Source organism: Stegodyphus dumicola, chromosome 12 (assembly GCF_044657685.1).
Source record: "Stegodyphus dumicola isolate Sdum_Otavi_A_Nest chromosome 12, ASM4465768v1".
NCBI classification, from domain to species: Eukaryota; Metazoa; Arthropoda; class Arachnida; order Araneae; family Eresidae; genus Stegodyphus; species Stegodyphus dumicola.
In genome coordinates, this window is record NC_140779.1 from 59,587,748 (window position 1) to 59,609,615 (window position 21,868).

The following is a 21,868-nucleotide window of genomic DNA, read 5'->3' on the forward strand; positions in this document are numbered from 1 at the left end:
TGATTAAAATGCGGTATCTGTTTTAAAACCTTAACAGAGTACACCCGAAACATTTTAAAAATTCTGAAAGAGAGCTAAGAAAGTCAAATGTTGGAAAGAATGAAACAAAGTTCCTGTTATGTCTTGAATGTTTTATTGTTATCCCAGTGGGTAAGAAATTTCAGACTTTATTTAGCTTCAGGAACAATTCTGAAGAGCATCTGAGAGTATAAAATAGCCCAAAGGTAAATATTGACTAAAACTTTTGTGAAAAAAAAAGGATGAAAAAGAAATTTCGTTTCAAGAACGAGAATTAGATAAATAGCTTTGGCTATGAACTTTTACAAGTAGCAGCTGTTATTTATTCACTTAAAAGTGACACAAAATCAGTTTTCACTTTTTAAATCATTTCCTGGTTATTTTTATAAAAAGTTTGAAATTTTTAAGCGAAAAAAATACAATTTTATTTTCTCCTTCTCTTTTGATATGATAGAAATAATAAAATTTTAGAATTTAACACATTTTTAAAAAGCTTCTATTGTTTAATTCGTGTTTATAGCTTTCCGTAGGTTTAAACCCAAGACTATTTAGATTCACAGAGTTATTTCAAAAGAAAGACTATTCACGCTTCTTTTGTTTGCGCATATTTTAATTGAAATCTAGGGTCCGATTTATGCAAAGTCAAATGGAGCATGCGTCATGGCCTTCACTTTCAGAAGGCCTAAGAATCCTTCTATTTTAAATTTCCTCTTTTTGTAACTATTTATGTCAAAAATCAGACTCTGAACCTTCTTTTGTAGTTTCACTGGTCACTAATGTCGTTTAGCTAAACATCGATATGTAAGCTAGTACTAACGTACATACCCAATTTCTTTGCTGTACGTCCGCCATATTTGAAACTCATGATGCTCCGACAATACGAGACTATTTGAATTATCATAGGTATGGTGATATAATTAAATATTAACGTAATAACAAATTTAATTGTATTATTTTGGTCTGTATAATTTAGTTCGTTAAGATTTGTAATAAAATCATTAACCGTTCCTTACGTTTTTCTCTTTATCCAATTAAAATAAATACTCGGTTTAATAAATTGCATAAGTTTATATTTTACATAATATATAAGCAGTTTATTTACACAATACTGAAGTTATTGGCACAAAATATATAAAAAGGTAAACTTCATTTTTTGTTTGAGTAACATTAAATGCAAAAATAGTAAATGACAAAATTACTTCGCGAAATCAGCACGGAATCCAAAAGTCACGCATATGAAGCCTTCAAATCTTGTATAAATTCGAGAATGGAAATTATTACCAATTTTTTTTTCATGGATAATGCCCCAATGCTATTACGCGTTACATATTGTTACGAAATGTCCAGCTGTGGTAAGATAGCTTCTCCGCAAAGCGGGTTAGGGTTGTCAGAAAGTGGCAGAGAAAAGCAGGGTTGGTTGGCCCATTTGGCGACAAAATTGGCGATATAAAGAAGACGGAACGAGAATATTCTAGAATGATTTCTTACCGGTTTTCTCCCTAGAATGTTCTCGAACGCAGGTCGAAAGGTATATATAACCCTGCTTGTACGCGGAGTAGAGTATCGTGGGGATTATCTTGAACTGTGTAGAAGCGTATGTTGAATTCAGTGGCAGTGTCTTGAATTCAGAGATTAGCTTGAGAGCGATGGACGGAGTCGGAAGCTGCACTTTAATGTTTTACCGTGAAGCTGTCTTTACCGTTAGACTCTGATAGCCTGAAGGCTGTGTTGCTGATCGTTTCAGCGTGTTTATCGTAGTTTTTCGACTGCTTTAAACGTGTCTTTGGAACTCTCCTGTGTAGTACTGACCAATAAAGTGTGTTTTGATTCTTCATCAAGTGTTGTCATCAGTCACTCCAAATCCACGAACCCGTAGATCGTAACAATATCACTTGAAGTTTCAGTTATAGTTTAAGCTCGTTTGTTTAGTACGAGGCAGAGATGAAGGTTCCCAAGCAGGACGGACTTTTATGACTGATCAGTACTTCGCAATTTGTTTGCAATGCTATCTTCCTTACACTCTTTGTTGGTGATTGCTACATTTCATTCCTGACTTCGCCAATTTTATCCCAACAGAGAAAAGAAGGGGGGCTACAATTTTTTTTTTTTCTTTTCGAAATCAAAATATCAAGCGGAAAATTGTTGTGTTGTTATGTTTACGAACATTTGGGAATGTTTCTTTAAAATTTTCAACGATTTCATAATACAGATCATAAAAATTCAGTGCTTGGGAGAAGCTCATCTCCATCCTGCTATAGAAAAATAATTTTTTAAGTTAACACAAACTACAACTGAAATTTCAAGCGATATATTATTTGTAATAGTATAAGGACGTCACTCATTGAAACAATTTGCCTAATATTCATTATGGAATCCCCACAATTTTTTAAAAATTTGATATACACGAACTTTGCTTATATGATTCTGTACAGTTGTCATCAGTGATATATATATTACACTGAAAAGAATTAAAGAAAGTGGAGCCTCCGTAAGAAGCTTTACAAATTCAAATTTGTTGAGATCTATTTGAGAAACATAAAAGTGACTCACAGTTGAGGTGGTGCAATAGTAATTTCAATATCGCATGTGTCTTACAAATTTTCAAGCAATATTCATCATTTCTCTAATAACTGTTTATCAATAAATGATTCTTTGTTGATGCCTGTTTCTTTAACTAAGTTGTCGATCATTTTAATAAGACTGTAGTTGAACAAAATATCGGTATTTACTACCTTCTGTGTGTCAGGCTGACAGTGCACTAGTCCAGACTGCAAAACTGCTGACAGAGCATGTAAGTGAACGTGAATATCTTTCACATAATGCATAATCTCCGGATTTCAACACCATCGAGCTTGTCTTGAATATCTTTGAATGTTTGAGGAGCATGAAAACAAGACTGAACATTTCTCATACATTGAAAATTCCCATATCTCTGCATAATTGAGCCTATTTGGAATATTTTAGAGGGCACGTTTAAAAAAAAACCTATCATTTCTCCTCTTATCATAAGCACTGCTTTAAAACAGGGATGGTTGGATATAACTTTAATGACAAGTCTAGTTTCGGATATTTTCAAGAATTCAATGCATTACTGCTCTCCAAACGATGGCCTACAATGCATCAACAATGTATTATATTCTAGATGCATGTGTTTCAGTTTCATTGTATAACATTTGTAAATGAAGTGTTCTAGAGAAGGTACAGTCACTGCTTAAATCTTCATCTACGTAAAAGAAAAATCGTTTGGATGGTAGAGATATATATGAGGATTTAAGGCTAAGAATCCTGCTCATACGGTCTTTTAAAAACCACACAAAAATTTTCATATTTAGACTGCATTTAAGAATACATACGTTTTCTACAGTTTGATTATTGATACAATTTTGATTGTATTCTGAATTGTGTAAACTTATCCTTCGTTACTTAATACATTAGAGAGGAAAATTTTTATATTTATTGAAGCTTTGGAATGCTATGCTCAATGTAATTACCATAAAGTCCTGAAAACTAGTTCCTGTGCCCAGAAATAGCCACCAGAGAATCTTGAATTACATAGAAAAAATTTCATAATGTTACATTCTTGAATGTATATTATAAACAAAAAACTTATTATGTGAATGCATTTGAAAACGACTTAAAAATAGTCGTCATTGGATAGAAAATGTTGCACTAAAATCACTCACATTAAAGACGCAGGCTCTTTCTTTGAGCTCCACTTGAATCCTTAGAAAAAGGAAAGACACAAGTTGGGACAGTATTTACTATCATGCTTTTGTACCTTCTCACATGCTTAACATAAATGTCTATTGCTTAAACAACAAAGGGTAAGAAACACAAAGATTGCACTGAAAACAACAGATTTTGGTAATGCCAGTTTTCCTTGAGATGTTTTCTAATACCATTAGTTACCAATATTAAATAATAATAAAAATAAGCTTTTAATGAATAAAGCCTCTTAATGAGAAATTACAAATATTTCTCCACGATAAATCTTTCCGAGGTGCGAAGGAAGGAATTTATCAGAATAAAATACCATCTGCTTGTGTAGTAATACAAGAGAATGAAAAGAAAAAAGGCGTTTACTGTAAATTCATCATTTTTTAAATTCATTTATCCTAATATTAAGTGCGAAAGATAGGCGTCCCTTATTTGGTAATTTAAGAAACAGAGTTAATTTATCGTCAAAGAAATTTTGTTTATTGAAAGTTGATCACGCATGACAGTTACACAGAATAAACTTTTGACAAATAAAAAACATCGATGGCATCAAGCCAAAGCCTAGAATGCATTTGATTACTTAATTTATGTTCGGATATAATTGCTTAAAAAGTAGCAAAATCTTTGCAATGAATTAACTGTTTGCCCTGCAAATGAAGCCAATAAGTGAAGAAAGCATTACTCCTCCTACAACGGTAGTCTATTACGCTTTAACAGAAAATTAATTTAGAGCCAAATTTATGTTGACGAGATATTTTAAGCTGAGAAAAAGAATTGATTTCTGTTGCAGCTGGGCGGCAATGACGCTCAACCGTATATGTTATTGTGATTGCCTGAAACGAAGTAATATAAAAAGAGTCAAATATAGTTGATTCGGAAAAAAAGTACTAGATTTCCGAAATAAGGGAAAAGAAAGAAGGCGTAAAGGAAGGATTAACTAACGGGAGAGAAAAGAACCATTTTTCCCGTCCATAGATATGAAAGGCGTGATGCGATTTCCACTTAAAGACTTAACTCTTTTGTTATGTATTAATTGTTATTATTTTCAAGCTTTAAGTTATTTGCTTACTTAATTCAGTTTTGATCAGTAATTGGAGTTATTAATTTTTTGCTTTAGTTACAGTTTAAACTTACAACCAACTTTAAACAAACTAAAACTTTGCTTTTCTAACTTATTCGTATTGTTTTTAATTTTATTTAATTTGTGACACTGGGCCAATATACTCTAATTTTACTGGGTTTATATTGTTATCACAACGCACAAATTGTTACTTGATTACACGAACTGTTATTGAATGTGTTTTACATTGTATTAGTTGAGAAATGTTACTGATGTGGAGCATTTTTGCACATTTACCCAAATACATATTGGCATAAACATGAATTTTCAATTACACAGTGATGATGTTTAGTAGCACCTAGTGTAAATGGCTTATGTTTTAGTGTTCTATACTTAATATAGAACACTTTTGTCGTGAAGAATTAATTGAGCAATGTTTGTCCTATCAGAAGATTAATTAAATTTTACTGCAAGAAATTCTGAAATAAGCATTCTACAAACAGGTCAGCAACAATTTCGTTAGTTTTATTACTCATGTAAAGTAAAGCTGAATTTTATAACTATATCCTGTTTTTTCAACATATTAATGAAGAGTAACCCAGTAATATATATATATATATAATTATATATCGAAACAGATGAGAAACACGCCATACTAAATCACAAAATTAGCAAAGGACAAATCTGCAAGATCAGATTTCTTTGCTCCTGAAGAGGCACCTGTACCTGTTTGCCCTCGATAATGATAGCGTTCTTGACTAAATCTAAGCCAATGATAGCGTTCTTGACTAAATTTAAGCCAAACACCAGGTTCTTGCTTTACTAATTTATATATATATATATATATATATATATATATATGTGTGTGTGTATGTGTGTGTGTGTGTGCGTGTAAAAATATGTAAATCTTCTTAATCTTCTAGCTTCTCAATTCCTCTTTTTAATTTGTTTTTTTTTCTTCTTTATTGTAAAAAAATTAATAACATTTCTGGACTGCGCCATTTCTAGGTTGATTGCGCTATTCTGATAACATAGCCACACAGATTGCGTAATGCTGATAACGTAGTTTATTCGGAACCGTAAGTCTGAAAACTGAAATCTTTCTAACCTAAACCAAAACCTTTCTCTTAACAGACTGCTATAATGGATAAATGCTCTCTTAGCTTCTAGCTTTGTTGCCACTTGTAAGCTACTTAGTTGTGCTGTGCTCTATTTCTATTGCAATAGTATCAAAAATATAAATGTTCTGAAAATAGGTATGATGTGCCAAGTAAATTATGGCTACAAGTGTCAATCTAAATAAAAATGAATATTTAATATTATTTGGCTGACAAGCTTCCTAATCATTACGGATTCAATATTTCAGCATACTACGCAATCAGAATTCTTCCTATTCAGTATGGATCTACGTTCTACGCCAAACAATATGGCTACGTTCTACGTCTCAATGTTCGTACCTCAATACTTCTAATTTTGTTTTTATTACATGTATATATACACGCATACATACATGTATAAACTTATTATTCAATAAACAAGTGTATATATATATATAAACTTATTATATTAAAAAGTATATATATATTATATAATACAGTAATAAAACAAATAAAACAAAATATCTTGCCCTCAACAAACTGAAATATTTCATGCTTATGAATTGTAATAAAATTTTCGACATAAAACTCGCTTTTTAATCAGGAAAAATGCATTATAATTTATCACGAAATGTTTATTTTTGTTAGAAGAGAGTCGTTCGCAAATATTGGACCAAAGAAAGCAAGATAATCGATATAAGCTTTAGAACAGACTTCTAAACAAACATAAAATGCACATGCGAAAATTAAAAATTGTTTCCCAAAATAACTGCCTCGTTGAAATGTATTAATATAAACAATTTTTTCCTGTGAATAATTTTAGCAAATAGCCGATGATGAGAAGTTATTGAAATGCATCATGGAAGAAAACATACAAATAATTTATCAAGATATTTGAAACATCGAATATCTGCATCAGTCGCTTTTTGAATAATGAGAAAGTGAAATAATTTTCCAAACAGTAACATAACATTAAACAGACGGATAGATGCCTCACAAATGAGCTAATAGAATCATGTGCTACTAAAACTTTTGAAAAAATTACCAGTATTGCCAACGGTGCAGATGGAGGAATTATATACGGAACTGTTGCCAAAGCTGATTTAATGAAGACATTATATCAACTCTACCAATAATTTTGGAGTTTTCGTAAATCGTCTCCGATATATAATATCCTGCATTGAAATATTATTCACAGGATTACTGAGTTAAGGAAAGTTATTTATATCAGTGGAAGAAAGCTGGACTTAAAATAGACGTAAGCATGTTTCATAAAGACATAATCGTGTATAATAAATTACTTAATTTGAGCTCTGTCAGTTCCATACGTCCACGCGGCAGAGCTAAAAACAATTAATTTTTAATTTTGCCACATGGTTAGTGTGTCACGTGCTATCATGATCTTAGTAACAAGAATGAGATGTAAGGACATTTATAAACTAGAAGATAATTCGCAAGAGCCTCATTAATGGTAGTCTTATTTTATGTTCTATCTTTTGGTTTTGTAGTAATATCTGGGATCAGTACTTCTAGACGGTTTATTAATAATCCCAGGGGGATGATTTCAAGAAATTGTTGTGACAAGATGAGATCGCTTTCCCTAATATTCAGACTTCTGCGCCTACATTGCTATTATTTCTTGATTTATCTCATTCTTGTCGCAGCTTCTTTGTCTGTAAATGAAGTTATTTCTCGCCAATAAGCTGAAACGTTTTTGGCAATATGCTATATTTCCCAACAGGCATTCAAAATCTTCGACGTTATTATTCTTTCCATGTGTGATATTTCTAGCTAATTCTTCTTGACAGCCTTTATTGACCTAATTTTTGCCATTAGCCGTGGCATATTTGATAAATGCTCCCCAAGATGTTGCTAGGGGTCAGGAAGAAAACTGCTTAGCTTTAATTTCAGAATATCGTAGTTGGAAGATTCTTTTCAAAAGATAGTTCTATAGTAGAGTATAAATCATTTCGTTTGACTGTATGAAGCATGCGCTGCACCATGTATTACATCTTTGCATTTTTTGTTGGCGGTTATAAAAAGGCAATTTAAGTACATATGCAAGTTTTTGTCTTGTTTAGCTAAACATGGCAAAGAGAATAAGAATTAAGGGAAAAGGCAGCACAGAAACATATATGCAGCCAGACCATTCGCCTCGGTGTTATTCACTGGAATTAAGGCAGGCTAATTACAACTATTGACACTGTAAAATATGTGCTAATACAAAGAGTCACATGCGGTTCTCCTTCTGTAACTTTGTAAGGATCTTAAGTTTGACTAACGTTTATTTTGTTTTAAAATATTTACTGTCCTCACTTATTTTCCACTTCCGGCCAGAATAAACGCTTTAAATTGTTTACGCAAATTGTACTTGCTAACGCTTCAGTTCATAAGTTCGTGCGCATTAAGAGTATGCGTGGAATTCACTGTGACGCAGTTACTAAAACAATACAGTTTTGAACTTGTTGAAACTTGTCATCGTTTTAATAACATATTATTCAGTTCATCACCAACTTTCGTAAATATCGAAAGAATTTTAGTACCCATAAAAGATGAATATAGATAATCAGTACAAACGTGCTGTGCTGTATTTTTTATTTTCGTGTGGTGAATCTTCCAGGTTTGCAGCGATAAATGGTATACATGTTTACATGTTTGCAAAGCAGATGAGGAGAAATACTAGTCCTGATAACTTTTCATTCAGAAGGAATGTCCAAATAAATTTTAGGTGCGATATGAAATTATTGCAATTGGAGAATTATCACACTTTTCCCTTTTCAACCAATTGTCTGAGTGGATAGAATAGTTGAATAAGCGATAGTGAGATGCGGATTCGAAGAGCAGAAAAAGAATTGGCTGTGTTCGGGGTTTCAGTTTTTCTCACGTGAATACCATCAAGTTTTCTCTAGGAATTCCGGAATAAAAATATAATTTAGAATACAACTCTTGCATGTTTTATCTTTTTATTAAAATTCACCTGTCCATTCCTAGATTCAGGACAGTATTATGTTTTGAAGAACGCTATTACTCGACTGACCTCTGAAAGTAAGCCGCAGAAAGTTGAAGAGAAAGACTGCAAAAATTTAAATTTGGCTCTTCATTCAGCCAGTTGGATCTCAGCATCGAAGCGCCATCTTTGAAATCATCATCGAGTACCTGTTTTACATTATTCGTGATAGATGGAATTTCACATCGTGTGAAAAAGCGGAAAAACTACATAAAATAGTTGTTTTCCCAAATTATATTCACGTGTTATAGCAGTTTTAGAATTCGTGATACATGAGCTTAATCAGCAGTTTGAAAGTGTAGTAGTTCCAGTGTTATCATAATAATTTAATAATTTAAAGAAAGAATCCTTTTCTCTGAAATATTAGTCTATTTCAGCAAAATTTTATAGTTTGAATAATTTTTTATACCCCTCCATAAAAATCCATAAAGATATTAATTCCAATCAAAATCGTAAAACAACCTTGTATTTAGCGTAATGAAACACTCAATCGATTTCGAGGGCAGCTAAAGGTTCCTCCTCATCAGGAGAAAGAAATACACAGAAAGAAGAAAATAAAGGAGAAGGAGTCACAGAAACACGTGGTCCTTATCAGCACTGCACGTGGTTATAACTAGATTTTTAATCAGAGTTGCACTGGCCGCCTTCTTTTACTGAGCCAGGCTATCTGATCGAGCATGAAAAATTAGCGAAGTTAAAATAGGGAGCGAGGGGCAAATGCACCTTACGCTCAAAATCTGAACTTCAAATAATGGAAAGCAACCACTGAACGGATTTTTATACTCTCTGGTAGTACCAAACGCGAGGAGGTAACGCCATCTATCGGCAAAAATAATTGAATTAAGACAGTAGAATTTTAAAGGCATTAGGAAGGACTGGATTGGACTTCAAATCATTAACTAAACCTGCTAAATCTTTGTGAATGTGAAAAGCCTCAAGAAAATCCAATTCACCTATGGAAGAAGCCTTTTGGATAATTTTTGCAGATCCAAAATCAAAATTATGGTTAAAAGTCCAACTATGATACGCTATTGAAGACTTGTTAATTTTGCCTTTTCTGACATAAGATTCATGTTTCTTGATACGAAACTTCAACCCTCTTTTCGTTTGGCCGATATATCTTAAACCACACTGACACGATATACTATAAATTCCCCAAGAATTCAAGACAGAAACGCAATCTTTTAGAATCGAAGGGTGAATTTTATTTCATGTTTGATCAGATAGCCTGGCTCTGTAAAAGTAGGCGGACAGTGCAACTCTGATTAAAAATCTAGTTATAACCACGTGCAGTGCTGATAAGGACCCCGTGTTTCTGTGACTCCTTCTCCTTTATTTTCTTCTTTCTATGTATTTCTTTCTCCTGATGAGGAGGGACCTTTAGCTGCCCTCGAAATCGATTGAGTGTTTCATTATACCTACGCTAAATACAAGGTTGTTTTACGATTTTGATTGTCACATTAGCGTGTTTTTCTTCTAGTCTATATTAATTCCAGTTTAAGTCTGCTCAAGTGACACAGGAAACTTTAATGCATACTTAATGTTTTCTTTCACTTTATTTAATAAGACCAAAACGTTTTACTAAGTATTTCTATTATAAGAGACTAATATATTATAGAATGTCCATAAATAGATTTATTTCTTTTTAGAAACAGTAATTATTTTTAGTTAATTTATTCTCGAAAAAAGCAGTTAAGCTCAGAATAGCTTTTATGAAATTAATCCCTTTCATTGTTGTTAATTTAAAAAATTCATAAAGCGAACATAATACGTTTCGCTAAAGCCAAAACTGATTTTAATTTTTCTAGCCATAGATTCGATAGCATTAATTTTTTCAAACTTGATTTCTCAGCGTATGCAAATTTAAAAACCCTGTAGGCTCTGAATGCAAGAGCTTTTCTTTAGATGCTTTGCGTGGGCATTATTTTAATGAGCTTCTGTAGGTTAAATTAAGTTCAAGTTGAGCTTTAGCTTATGGATATGTCTAGATATAACTTTAAACTCACATTCAGCTAAGTACCATTGATGATAAATTATAATGCAGCACATAAGTCTAAATAAAGTTTGAGAGGATAGTAAATACAAATGTTTTATTTGTTTTCAGTTTTCTTAAAATAAAATGAAAATATTTGTATTTAGTGAAACGAAAAAATGCAGCACATTTTTTGCTAAACTCAGCAAGGAAAATTTCTGTTTAACCAAAAAAAAAAAAAAAAAGACCTTAGGCTTAAAACGGAACACACTCATTACCTGATTACTATATTTGTTACACTTATTCCAAAATTTAAACAACAAAGTTAGATTAAAAATATTTATTCCGAATCCATTGAAAGTTTCATAGATCGAGGTATCTAAAACAAAAGACAGTAACGTACAGAAATGCAAAGTAACTGATCACTAAATAGCTGAATCACAGTGGTAAATAAAACCATATAATTTTAAGAGCTGTAGAGACATTTGGTATTTTTGGGAAGCAGGCAAGATGAAAAATGAGCAAACGCCTTTGGCGGGAATCCGAGCCACGGGCCTCTGGAATACCGGCCTGCTAGCCACGAAGGCACGCTAGGAAGGTGGGAGAAACATCTTACAGAGCAATGTTTCCTCGGTATTGAAACTGATTACAAAACGTTTACTTTAAAACCAAGAAATTCAGTTTATCAAGCAGAATTGTTGGTAATTAAAATGGCTTTATCCTGGATCAAGAAATTATCCGTGGGGTATTACATTAATTTATACTCAGATGCCTTATCTGCTCTTATGGCACTCTCCACCCTTTCAAAAGAATAATATTGTTAATGAAATTAAGCATATATATTTAGAACTACGAAAGAAGCATATTTTGAATGTACATTGGATGACGCTGGTCATTATGGGAATGAGAGAGCGAATGCTCTAGCGAAAGAAGCCGCCCTGGGGGTTGGGACCGAAAAGGTTTTTATTCAAGATTCGAAAAAGAAAACATGTCCTATAATATATGACAAGCTTATTAGAGCCTGGAAAAATTTATGGGATCTCTCAAAATGTTTAAAAATGAGCAAAAAATGAGAATTTTAGGAGATGCAGATGTCAATTAAATTATTAGAACTATTAGGTTTTCCAGTTGTCCTTAGCCCTTTTCTAGATACCCTGTTGCATCCCATCATCTATTGTCATCCATATGATGCTGTCTACATTTATCTTTGAAAATTTGGCTATTTTGAGTTTCCTTTTGTAGCCTGTAATGTAGACATAAAAACTATGCATATAACAAAATTTTTTTAGACTTCGTTTAAAAAATGTTGGCATGCGAACTTTTTTCTACAAGTGAGCTTCAAATTTGTTATATATGCAAATTTTATGGTTATATATTGGTTCTTCCGCCAAATATATCCGTTTTCCTGTTTGTTGCTTAACATTTTGATATGAGAGTGTATAAATACAAATAAAGAAATTATTTTTTATTGCTTGAAAAGAATCTACATGTTTATCTAAAATAAAAATAAGACCTTATTTTATAGTAATGTAAAATAATAAAAAAAAGGGAAAATTTACCATCTCATATATATAATTAAAATTATTTTCTTCCGTTTCTTATCAATACGATACCTTAATTTCAGTTAGAACAAAACCAAACAATTCTCGTAATTCGATTAGAACTCTGTATGCAATACTTCTTGCTAGAAACAATTCTAAAACCTAATGGTTATGTTCTAAATAGTACTTTTTAATATTCACATTTAAAACTGCTTTAATGTATTACAATTCTGTCGCTCGTTTTTGGGGCTCCGATATATGAAATGACGTAGTGATAAGGTAAATTAATAGGTAACATTTTATTTATTTTTTTTTTGCACAGATCCCTTTAAAGCTTTCATGACTTACCTGGGGATTTCTTCCATCGAATAACTGGATCTGGATAACCATTAGCTTGGCAGTCGAACATAACTAGCTGGCCCACAACTACAGCTTTGTCAACGGGTTCTGTACGCCATTTTGGAGGAACTGTAAAAAAAAAAAAAAAAATTAACTTCTAAGTCTTGAAGGAAGCGCTCTAAGATTGAAATAAATAGTGAAGCTTCTTTAACTTTGTCAATAAATAAAAAACATAACAGTAAATTTCGCTGCTTAAAACACATAAAACGGTACGAAAATTAGAACGTAATAAAAACAGTTTAAAACTCTGTAAACTTTCAGAGTTTCTATAACAAAACGGAAGTGGACTTCCTAGTAATTAGCTGAACAAAAAGAAGACATGCTACCTGCATACTATTTTGTTAGAAAAAGAAAAGTTAATGACTGTCGTTGAGGCTAATAGAAGCTGAAATGTCTTTTCATTTGGAGGAAGCAGGTTATTTACAATTTGGAAAGTCTTTCCACTCGTTTCATTCCCGTTATAATGATTTTTAATTTTCTGAATACATTTACTGTTTGGACTGTTGATATAAGGTTATGCTTGCATGCAGAAATTATTCAGTTTATGTTGACATTAATTTGCATTTGCGGTTTAAGACTTCAAATGGGAGAATTTAGAGAAAACTTTTCTCATTCCCACAGCATTTTAGTTAAGAAGGAAAAACACATTCTTATTCTCATGAACTTCGTACACAGAAACACATAAGAAAGAAAGTGAAAATAGTTTGCAACAAATGCTTACAAAAAAAAAAAAAAAAAAAAAAAAAAAAAAACCTTAGCTATACTATTGTGAAGTTATATTAATGCTTAGACACATAGTATGTAATAAGGCTATTTTCATTATTTAAAACTGCAGTATGTAGAAGAAGGAGTAATAAAAGGGTATCAGCGCACACGTTTTCTAATTTATAAACATGGCTTTTCTGTCAGTAAGAATGTTTTATTAGAATATATTTCAGGGATAGCAAAAACATACATTATAAACAAACATACATGGCAAAGAAATTTAATAATGGTCTATTAAAGCATTTTTACATAAAATAAATTTTAAAAACTTAATAATGGCCCACTAGGTCATTTTTACATAAAATAGAATATGTTATGCCTTAAATTACTTTAATCGAAAAGAAAGCTTGAAATTCAATATCTTACAGCAAATGACAATGTCACAAGCATGTTTACAATTAAAAATAAATTTGAACCATTAGGACATTCAGCCAAACACAAAGCTGCATACTAAAAAATCGAAAGCTGATAAATATACAATTTAAGGTCTCATAAACAGGATAGAGAAGGTAGTGAATATCTTTCGTTATTCAGCGAATGCGAGAAGTTGACACTATGGAATTGCATTTCTTATGTTTTGCTGACGCTTTTACAACTCAGTTCGCTGGATTTTTGTGGTAGATTTTGAGCTTAATTCAGACAAGATACCTCAGATTAGTGTCACGCTTATAGAAGTAGTTAAATAAGACCGTTAATTTATCAAGAAATTCCGGGTATCCTCGCAAAAGAACGCAAAGAATGAACAATATTTAATTTTATTGACGAAGTGTTAGAGAGCATATACTTGTTACAGTTTTCGCAGCGGTGTGTTTCGATTAAGGAAATAAATTAAGGTTATATACTTAAGAACTTATTCTCTGTACCAAGGAATTAGAGAACGTTTCTCTAATTTGTACATATTGTTGTGTACGTGCGTTGTGTAATTTGTACGTGCGTACGGGTTTGTAATAGATTGAATGCACAAATCCGATAAAAAGTTGTGGTGTAGTAAAATTCGAGATTTTACGAATTAAATAAGTTCTGTATTACGCTGAATTAATTAGATATTAAGTTTAATTTTTTTTCTCAAGAAAGAAACATTTATTCGTGTATTTTTTTATTATAAGGAGATTAATTTTTTATTTTCGCCTAATTCTTAATATATTGGGATGCAGTTTGTAAGCCAACGCCTCAAGTAAAATTTATGTAAACATTTTCTAACTTAAAGGGAAGAATCTAGCGAACTGAACAGAATTAATTGTGAAATGTTGGTTTGATTTAATGATTTAATGTAAAGAAACAGGGCCGCCTGATATTCGTTTCCTTTGCGCCATTTTATTTTTTGTTCTGTCTTCTTTCACTCAGGGAATGTTCCACGGGATTCTGGAAGCTAGGTCTTTGTTCGGAGTTTAGGCAAAGGGAGGTGTACGTGATAAAGTATACTTGTAAACGGGGATGTTAATGGAAAGGTCGGGAAGAGGTCAGGATTTTGAGGAACTGGTTCCGTGAAAATTGACGAATTCTCGTAGGTAGCGGACTTGCACAGTAGAGACTTGACCAGTTTTAGAAAACGAAAAATTGAACTTTGGAAGCTTTGAGGGGCGAGTTTTGCGAAATTTGGGAAACAGAGATTTAAAAGAGAAAATTTGGAGTGTTCGCTCTTGCATTTTTGATTTCTTTCTCGTTGCTGCTGACACTCTTGAACGCGATTATCTGGTCTTCTTGCACTCCTTGGCTGCTGCAGACACATAGAGGACTATTCTTACTTGCTTGCCTGTGGTGTTCCTTTTGTCACGCCCCTGACGTTTTTCGTAGGGTGTTTGCCATGTTCGTGCTTTCTACATCATGCAAATCTAAAGGCATGCATTGTCAACGTGATTTGTCTGCTGTAAAGGATTATTGAATTTTTGCCTCATCCGCTGCCCCGCTAACGGACGATTTCACGAGAGAAGTGTGTAGATGACCGACGAAGAAGATGTGTCAACGGGAGGAGTCTTTCCCATGACGACTCACCGGTGAACACTAGAAGAAGAAAACCCCGGAAGCTGACAGGCCCCTTGCAGTTCTTCGCAGGAAAATCGGACAATGCTTAGGAGTGACCATTAGTGACCTCAGCAAAAATGAACTCCGGACCCTTTTTATACCCTACAGCTAAGTTTTTTTTCTTTTTCTCTCTTAATGAATTTTGTTTTCATTCTTTCAGTGTTTGATTACTCGAAGGACTCCAGGAGCCCTGTTTCTCTTAGCATTTTAGAGAATCTTATTTTTCCTTTAATTTGTGTTAATTCGAGATAATGTTTGTAGATTTTTTGAAGTACAAATATTAATGTAATGAATATCGGGAAAGTATTAAGAGATATGCTTTGTCATGAATTAGAATAGGTAAAATAAATAAAAATGCAGTTTGAATGATTATGCGAGTTTTGTGTTATTTTAATTGCATGCTATGCTGTTTTGAAATTATGTTTTACTATGGAATAAGAATTTCAAGAAAAATAGCAGGGAACCTGATTTCTAACAAAGCCATTTCCAGAGGCAGATCCCGGGTGCGTGTACACAACGCTTCTAGTATTATCAAAACTATACTATCACCTATAGGGGTTTCTTCCCTAATTATCCATGCCGACCACGTGATTAATTTTAGTAATTTAGACTTAGCTAATGCCAATACTCAACTACTGTATTACTCCATTTTTTATTACGACAAATTTATATTAAACTTTAAAGGTACCGTGAAAATTTACAATTTAACACAGTTAACAAAATGTATTCTTATTACAAGAAATGCAACAAAACTCTGGATTTTTCCTCAAAGATATTCGTACAATAACGTAATATCATGCAACATTACATGGGGAGAACACCCTTACGCATACATATTTTGCAACCAAAGAGGTGACAAGGAGCAAAGATGTCATCATTGCTCCTTGTCACCTCTTTGGTTCACCTCTTGTCACCTCTTTGGTTCACCTCTTGTCACCTCTTTGGTTTACCTCTTGTCACCTCTTTGGTTATAGTTCTTTTACTTTCCCAGCTTTGTATAAAGCCCGGAGGACCGCGGAGCTGCTTCCGCTTGGAGGGAAATGGAATATTCGCCGTCGCTGTTTCGACGTGGCCGTTTCGCCGTCAAGACATATTTTTTCTTTACACGACTGTATTATATCTTTCCGTATTATATTGATTTAGTTTAATAATTCTGTTTTGTTTAATAATTTTATTAAATAAACATTATAAAATAATGTACAAGATGTTTTTGTGCAAAATTTTATACAAGTACTTCGTTACACATAACATATTAATTTTAAGAGAGTAATGTGCTGACAAGATTTCAAAGTAATTACGTTTCCTATTCAGATTTCATTAAACTGTGAATTTCCTGCTTGTATGAGTGCTTTCTCTAAACTAGCCGATTAAAATTTCAAGACATTTTGACGAATAATGTAAATATTGCTCCCGTATAATTTTAAAATCCATATTATAACTTCTATTATATAACAACTATATATATTACAAGCAAACTTTATTACGTATACAAAAAGTAAACAGAATTACTAAACTAAACAAATTTAATACGAGCATAATACGGTAAGATATAATTCAATCATGTAAAGAAAATATGTCTTGACGGGGGAACGGCCACGGTGAAATGGCGACAGCGAAAAGTCCTGTACCCCGCTTGGATGGTCTTCCGGAGATCTGACGTAATTCTTGAAAGGAAGGAGTTTGTCTCTGGTGTTTTATTCTGTTTTGGTAGATTCGCGCGAACGTATTAGTTACTGTGGTATGTGGAAGCATTCTACGGTGTAATAGAGATTGATATATAAATTTTTATTTTTACTTGTGCATTGTGAGTATGTTCTTTTGTTAAGTTTTTTAGAGGCGTTATTGTTTTAATATTCTGTTAGTGAAGAGTAAGCTTGTCCAAAATTGCAATAAGGTGAAAACATTCTTATGGGTGGACCAACAAGCCTGTGCCCTGAGTAAAATAGGGTCGAAGGCTTGCGATTATCTTGGCAGATAATATATTTTTCGTTAATCACTATTCACATAATTTATTCGTTTTAATGATATTTAAAAGTATTTATAAAACAAAAATTCCTTTTCCCTTGCTGACAAAAGGTGAATTTAATTTTGTTTACAGAAATTCCGAATAAAGTAAGCTCTTTTTACACTAATAGTATTTCTTTTCGGAAATTAAGTGCCGTCTCGTGGAAACTAATAATTTCTAAAACCTTGCATGAGAAAACTCTGTTTTATACTATGGACATTTTAATAATAATTGTCCTGTACGAAATATCTCATTTATTTCAGAAATTGTTTCCAGGCGTTCAAAGTTGCGAAAATGCTTTGCAATATACCTGGAAAGAAAAGCGGATTAACATTTTATTTGTTATTAAAATACCCATGCTTCCTTCAAAGCTGGAAAAAGTTAATTACTAAAAATATTCGAAGTAGCTGAAAATACAGTACTAAGGAGAAACAAAAGTTTGAATTGGAATCGAGAACTTCCAGGAATGTGAAGCTTATTCATTTATTTGAAGTATTTTATCAAAGGAAAATTTAATTAATATATGATACCGTCTTTAAAGAAAAGTTTTCACTCGGTATGAGAAAGTACACGTAGAAACCATGTGACGCAATCTAAGTTACTGCAGAGCTTTGGGCCTTTTTGCTATCTGTTGATAGTTTTATTGCAAAAGATAAATCCTCTTCAGTTTAAATCAAAGCAAAGTATACATTTTAAATTAATTACCTCTTCAAAAAGCGCTGAAAATTTAATTTTAGATCGAGTCGAAGACTTATTTTGCCATTTTGTTTTCAAAGCTGCTTTTCTCCGTTTCATAGCTTGTTTATTTTTGTCATTACGTGATATATATTTTCATTCATTTGTTTATTTTTTCCCGAAGTTCTTCAGTATAGAGTTTTTATAATTTAATCTTCTCGATGTATGATGTTTGAATTAATGAATAAAATGAAAGAAATGATCCAGGTTTTAATTTTTCAGATTCTCGCATTCTTGTTTCAAGTTATACTGTTATTGTGAGTTATTATTACTGATACGTTTTAAAAGATTTTTTAATCTTTTTGTATAACCCAAGTGAAAAAATTCTCAATTTTTATATTTAAATGTCATGTTCCAGATAAATTTATCAAACATAAGTTTATAATTAATTAATTGCAAAACCGAAGAGCTTTATTTCATCCATCAAATAGAGTCCATTAACACACTTTTACAGATGATACCTGTGGAGCTTTCTTCAGGTGCTTCTACAACTGTCAACTTAACAGGCTTAAGGCAAAGAATCTAAATGGCTAGTCCAAAGTTGTTATTTGAGGAGCATAAAGAAGCGTTTACAGGAGGGTTTAAACATCATAATTGTCATAATCATAGGCCCTAAATGTTATTAACTTATATCACATCTGTCGGATAGTATCTGGGAGCAAGTCTGGGATGATGGATTTTTGCATGTGCAAACGTGAGTACAAATCTTCATTTTGAGTGCTTCGGTATGGTTGTCAGCTTTTAACCCATCTTAACCCATTAACCGCCAAAACTACAAGAAATGTACTTACTTTTCTCATAAAATACTTTTCTCATGAAAATAATAACACATATTAAATTAAGCATTTATAACATAAATTTACATTGAAAATAAAAAAAAATGCTCTTACCTGTGGAAAAAGCGAGTGTTGCGTTCGCGCAAAGTCAGCGGAATAAGAGTACGGATGTTTAGTGAGTAGGATTGTACTCGTGTGATGTTTCTTTTGAGTGGAGCGCAGGATTACTTTTTAGCTGTATAACGTTTTATAAATCTACAAATCACTTTACTTGAAATTAATTTAATATTAAAATATACATTGCATTTCTTTTACAAATACAGATTATTTCATTTGAAAGATTCAAGCATGAAAAGCTTGATTTCGATAATGATGTAAAGCTACATAACATACTTTGCATCTATAAACAGTCTGGCTGTGGTACTCTTTACAACAAAGTCTTTTGTTATCAACGGACTTTACGATAAAATGTCTACCATCTCCATGCAACGGTTTTTGAATGTTGAATTTACTAGGTCTTCCTGTTGCTGATCTATTTCTGGATAATTCTACACTCTCAATAGGAGTTTGCTAAAGAAATAATGCATTCTCGCGTCTGAAATCTAAAAGAGAATTTATATTTCTAGTAGTAAAACGTGGTGATATTTAGTAAGTTTACATACAGGCTCACCTCATATAATTTATCAGTATTGTCGATTTGACTATTGTCAAATGCAAATTCTGCTTCATATTCCTGTACTGAAAACGTGATATCAATTTTCGTACAACAGGAACAGAAATGTTCTTATCAAAAGACCAATACATTTTTTCTTGAGGTAAAGAATGATATCATGTAAGCAATAATATTCCAATAAATCTTCTCATATAGACTTCAGATGCAATAAATTCTGGTTTTTTTTTTCTGAGCGTATATATTTGTCTGTTCAACGAGAAGAGAGTAAATGTCTACACCAAAAAAAAATCGAAAATCTGTGCACTTAGTTTTACCTTGTGTTTTGTCTTTTATAATTTCTCTTCTATCTCTTTCTTCATGTTCTTCCTGAGACATAACTAACAGTTCCTTTTTAATCCTCTTCAAGATTTCAGTCTTCTGCTTTTTAAACTTTTTATGGTCATTATTAACGTTAACATCATCTGTTTCTTCATCAAAAAATCTTTGAAGGGCTTCTTCTAATGTAAGATACCTCGTTCTAGACATTTTTAAACAACCAGAACATGAACCAGAATATCGATAGGAATGAGTGAAAAAGGAGATTGACTACCCGTTTCCTGCTGACGTTGCGTCAACGCAACACCTGTTTCCCTTACTTACCAACACAAATATAAACATCTGACTTATGTAATGTTCTGATAAACGGTGACCTTGACTAAAAATAGATCACTCATAAAGACGGCGATTCTTTCGTTAAATATTTTCAGCAAAAATACCCGGTCGAAAATTTTGCTTAAATTTTGCTTAAAGCATGAGATTAATTATTATAAACAAAATGATTGTTGAAGGCAAATATTTTTTTTACAGAAATAATCTGCATAATATTCCCTACACAAAATCATCTGCTGGTATAAAATATCTTAGGTAGTTATATTTATATACGCATTTATTTTGACCGTTGCGTCAACGCAACACCAGCGGCTAATGGGTTAACGTAAAGCTGAAAAAATAGAACATTTAGGGGAAATCCTTGTACTAGTTTCCGTGATATAGCAAGGTCTAGTTTCTTAGTAGCGATGGTCTGTTTATGCTTGTTGTGACCGTGAATGTTTCTTAGGAGCCGTATCACACATTCAACGTTTTCGGAAGAATAACTGTCTAGTGCACTTTTATGCATTGTCACATGATAAACGGCCTTTCACCGAGGATCACGTTGGGATTATCATATAAAGGGAAAACTGGTTCTCTGCTACAAACGTAACGACTATCAACGAAGAACTCTCATTCAAGATTTTTTAGTTCGATGCTGATAGCTGATTGGGTGAAAAACGTACAGTCTACAACGTTTCTTCATTTCTTTCATTGATAAAGCAGGCATAAAAATTGTTTGAAACATTTGTTTATCCTAAACAGACGAATGCGTGATAGCTCGAGAAAATTTGTCACACAACTTTCTACGTGACAAACAATTACACATTTTTCTCGTAAGTTTAAGACAAAAAGTATCTTACATGCAAATGTAAATTACCCAATGCTGCTGCACAGCAACGAGTCTTGATTTCACAATGAACGTGCTGGAAAAGTTTTCATACTCACAACAGAAATCTTACTCTGAATATATGCTTGAAGCCGATGTTAGCGGTACAAGTGCAGCTTACCTGTATGGGAATCTGCAGCAACATTCGATGGTATGAAAAGGTGATAATGAGGTTTTACTGCCATTTACCTGATGTAACACTATTATATTTTTGTCTGTCAGCGAAGTAAAGGATGCCCGTTACCGCAGAAAAGCGGTTACATTGGCCCATCTTTATTAAAGAAATGTACAACTATACCTATGGGTGACGACACGACGACATGTGCAGATTGTATGTTGTTGCATCTCTAAACTTCCTGAACTGAAACTACAGCCAGATCAGGGCCATGAAATATACGTGCCTAAGAAAAGGTACTTGTCCCTTGTCATTGGCATTAGACCTTGGGCACATTACAGGCGACAGTACGGGTTTTACAATGCCCTCACAGTTACGATAGAGGATTTCCGACCTCTCTTCCGTTACAATCAACTTCTCGACAGAACGTGTAATTCGTTAGCAGTTTAA

At 32.8% G+C, this 21,868-nt stretch overlaps 1 protein-coding gene across 2 annotated transcripts in view; it reads right to left on the minus strand.

Annotated features, from left to right (window-relative positions):
* The window catches only part of LOC118194064 (cell adhesion molecule Dscam1-like), a 572,732-nt gene that overhangs the window by 118,810 nt on the left and 432,054 nt on the right, over positions 1–21,868 (minus strand). For both annotated transcript variants that reach the window (XR_015044453.1, XM_085827755.1), the window contains exon 10: positions 12,761–12,880. Coding sequence is in view for 1 of the 2 variants with exons in the window: in XM_085827755.1 (XP_085683881.1) it covers positions 12,761–12,880 (120 nt within the window). In the remaining variant the exon portion in view is untranslated. The remainder of the gene's footprint in view (positions 1–12,760; positions 12,881–21,868) is intronic.